The following is a 3,041-nucleotide window of genomic DNA, read 5'->3' on the forward strand; positions in this document are numbered from 1 at the left end:
CCTGTATACAAAATTTCACCCTTTCTGCCAGATGTGAACATTTTTTTCACATATCTGCCCCAATACTATCCGTAACCGAGCGCTCATCTACACTATGATCCGTAACTGATCTCTCATCTTCACTGTAAGGAACTGATCCATCAACTGAGCACCTGCTGTCATGTCATGTTGCCCGTATGATAAGGCTGGGTGTATGGGCGCGTGGACTTTTTGTCTGCGTTCAGCCACAGTTGAAAGGCCCGGCCTGCTTGGGTCATGATTTCCCATGTCTGGAAATGTAAGGATATCCTCGTCAGGCCTACCAGCTGCTTGTTTTTCTAGAGCTTCTCCATTATCTGTCATCAGAGAGAAGCCTCGTTCGCAGTCAACACTGCTCAACAATTATTTGTTATTTGTTTTAATTTCAGTGTCCTTGAATGTACTCATCTTGTCTATTATGTAGTCACTAAGTCAGCATGGTCATTCCATGCTGATCTATTGCTATCCATGCTACATCCATTGTTTGAATACTCAATACTTTAGTATCTTTGAAAAACTTGAAAAAAGTGAAAAGTTAACCAGCTAACACCGGTATTATTCACTATTCAGAATATGACCAACGTTAATTTATTGATTTTGTATACTATTTAGTTTTATTAGACTAAGAGTACGCGTGCGTGCATGCGTGCGTGCGTGGGACAAAGCCGATGAAGATAGAAACATAATATTTTATATGAACATGTCACTTAAAACTTTATCGACATTTTATTTTTCTCTAAACCACACCTCATACAGGTTTCTAAGATGTGTGCGTGTAAGATACTACAGTAAAATATAGACAATAAATTAACTCTTATAACTATATACTGTTTGGCGAAGGTTCGCATACACAATATTTTCGTAGGAGGAATGTACTACAGAAAGGGAAGAGAGCGAAAGAAGGAAAAGAGGAAGAGGTGGGGGGAGAGAACACGCAAACGTGCAGTGCTGGATGGGTATGTACGCGTGCGTGCGTGCGTCTGTGTGTGTGCGTGTGCATAACGTGCGTGCGCACTGTTATATAATTATTATATTATATATAATTTACTGTTATATTATATTATGCGATAAACCATAGATAGTACGATTTGCGATAAAACACGGAGCACTCGCAGAAGAACATATTATATTTCTTAACACAACGTATACTTCGTTTGAAAATGGACCGTACGGCATGACTCGAAAGATATGATAAGATTAGCATAGTATAATTCGGTATTTAATTAAATTTCGAACAGCATCAACATGTAGTACCCTACGCTTCTGCCATAGTAGAGGTGTGATATGGAGATTTTGGCCTCCTGCCCATCAGATGAATGTTGCAGCCAAATCCAACTTTAGACATTGAGAACTTTAGAAAATCCCTCACAGGATCAGTAGAGATCGCTTCTTAGCAGTAACAAACCACGAACATTTTCATACACTACTCGCACATTTCTTCGAATAATTATAAACTATACACTACGAGAAAATTTCTAAAACGTTTACAAATAAACCATAATAGTTAGCAGATGATTAGCAAACTATTAACAAATTAGCACCTTTACTTTGGAATAAACCTGCACACACAAAATCTCTTGTTAATTCGAAACTATGTGCAATAAATGGCTACACAACCCATTAGTGATTAGTAACTTGTACTAACCTGTGTAATTTCTATAGCTAATGACACTGGCCTTCAACAGTTTGCGAAAGTTATCCTTGTGAGTAAGATATCAGCAGCAACTCACGGAATATAATTTCCTACCAACCAAATTAGCAGATGCCACGGACTTCAATCGCAGACACGTCCACGTTTATTCACAGATTTGTGCGCCGTCCTAGTCCTCTGCCTTCGTCTCCACATGTATCCAATCAAGCGAACTTGTGTTGGGTTTTTCCACTGGAGCACGAGTCCACTCGTCCACCAGCAACGTGATATTGAGGGTCGCTTTTCGCGGTGTCGATTCCGACGATGCAGACGGTGTGGTACCGTTCGAAAGCGGGCGACTGATCGCCGACTTTGCCAGGTCGAACGAGAAACCGCCTACGGTGATGGCTGCCGGTGGTTCGGGCAGGATACACGAGTAGAAGACGTGGCTGCCCTGCCGCAGCGTCTCGCGCACACCTCCCACCGCAGAGCTTCTGTAGATGGTCGGGTAAACATGCTCTAACCCCGAGCAGTCGACGATATGGTCCTCTTCCACGCGTGTCTCTGCCTTGTGCACCCACCCCTGCTGGCCACACTGGAAAGTTTTGTTCTCACTTCTAATGGAATGCATCAGGAATGCCCGCGAGTCTCGCGGGCAGGGCAACCAGATGCTGCCAAGCGGCCGCCGATGAAGCGGGAAAACGATCTCCTTTGGGTACGTTCGGTACAGCTTGTGGCTCTGGCCGTGCTCCCAGACGTGCGTTTCGTTTTCCTTGTAGAAGGAGATGTCAATGAAGGGCCACGACCACTCATACTCCCAGGTCTTTGGGGTATTCGTAAGAAAGAACTTGAGAAACAACTTGGAGGTGTGATTGAGCATCGTGTACTCAGGACTAAGCTCCTTCAACAAATGCTCCATCTTGGGTCTTTGGTTGTGGTCGACCATGATGTCAATGTCATCATCCCAGGGCAGCATGTCGTGGCACATGTATGAGCCTGCGATAAAAAAAACTGAACAATGTAACAACTCATCTAGCAAGATCAGCATCATTCAGGTACAATCTAGCACAAAAAGTGTGTGTGTGTGCGTGCATGTGTGCTCTCTCATACATGTGCACACGTGTGCTTACATAATGGTTACTATATATAACCTACGAAACTTCCCTTATTGCCATTGCCACAGGCACACAAGTTGTCTACTTAATAACCCATGATCAATTTGCAGTGATAGACTGTGAAAAAATTTTGTAACATAAATATTGCATACTTTTAATGAAAGTAACAACAGTGAATGCAGATATATATACTATCAATTTGATTAAAAGTCTATCATTAAACCGCTACATTATTAAAAACCCACTGTGTGCACCATATGTAAAACAGTCTATCACAC

At 42.4% G+C, this 3,041-nt stretch overlaps 1 protein-coding gene across 2 annotated transcripts in view; it reads right to left on the reverse strand.

Annotated features, from left to right (window-relative positions):
- Positions 1-713: 713 nt before the first annotated feature.
- The window catches only part of LOC106811313, a 19,413-nt gene continuing 17,085 nt past the window's right edge, over positions 714-3,041 (reverse strand). For both annotated transcript variants that reach the window (XM_014814887.1, XM_014814886.1), the window contains exon 3: positions 714-2,644. In XM_014814887.1, coding sequence (XP_014670373.1) covers positions 1,839-2,644 — 806 coding nt within the window. In that variant the 3' untranslated portion in view covers positions 714-1,838. The remainder of the gene's footprint in view (positions 2,645-3,041) is intronic.

Source organism: Priapulus caudatus, unplaced genomic scaffold (assembly GCF_000485595.1).
Source record: "Priapulus caudatus unplaced genomic scaffold, Priapulus_caudatus-5.0.1 Scaffold526, whole genome shotgun sequence".
Lineage (NCBI taxonomy): Eukaryota > Metazoa > Priapulida > Priapulimorpha > Priapulimorphida > Priapulidae > Priapulus > Priapulus caudatus.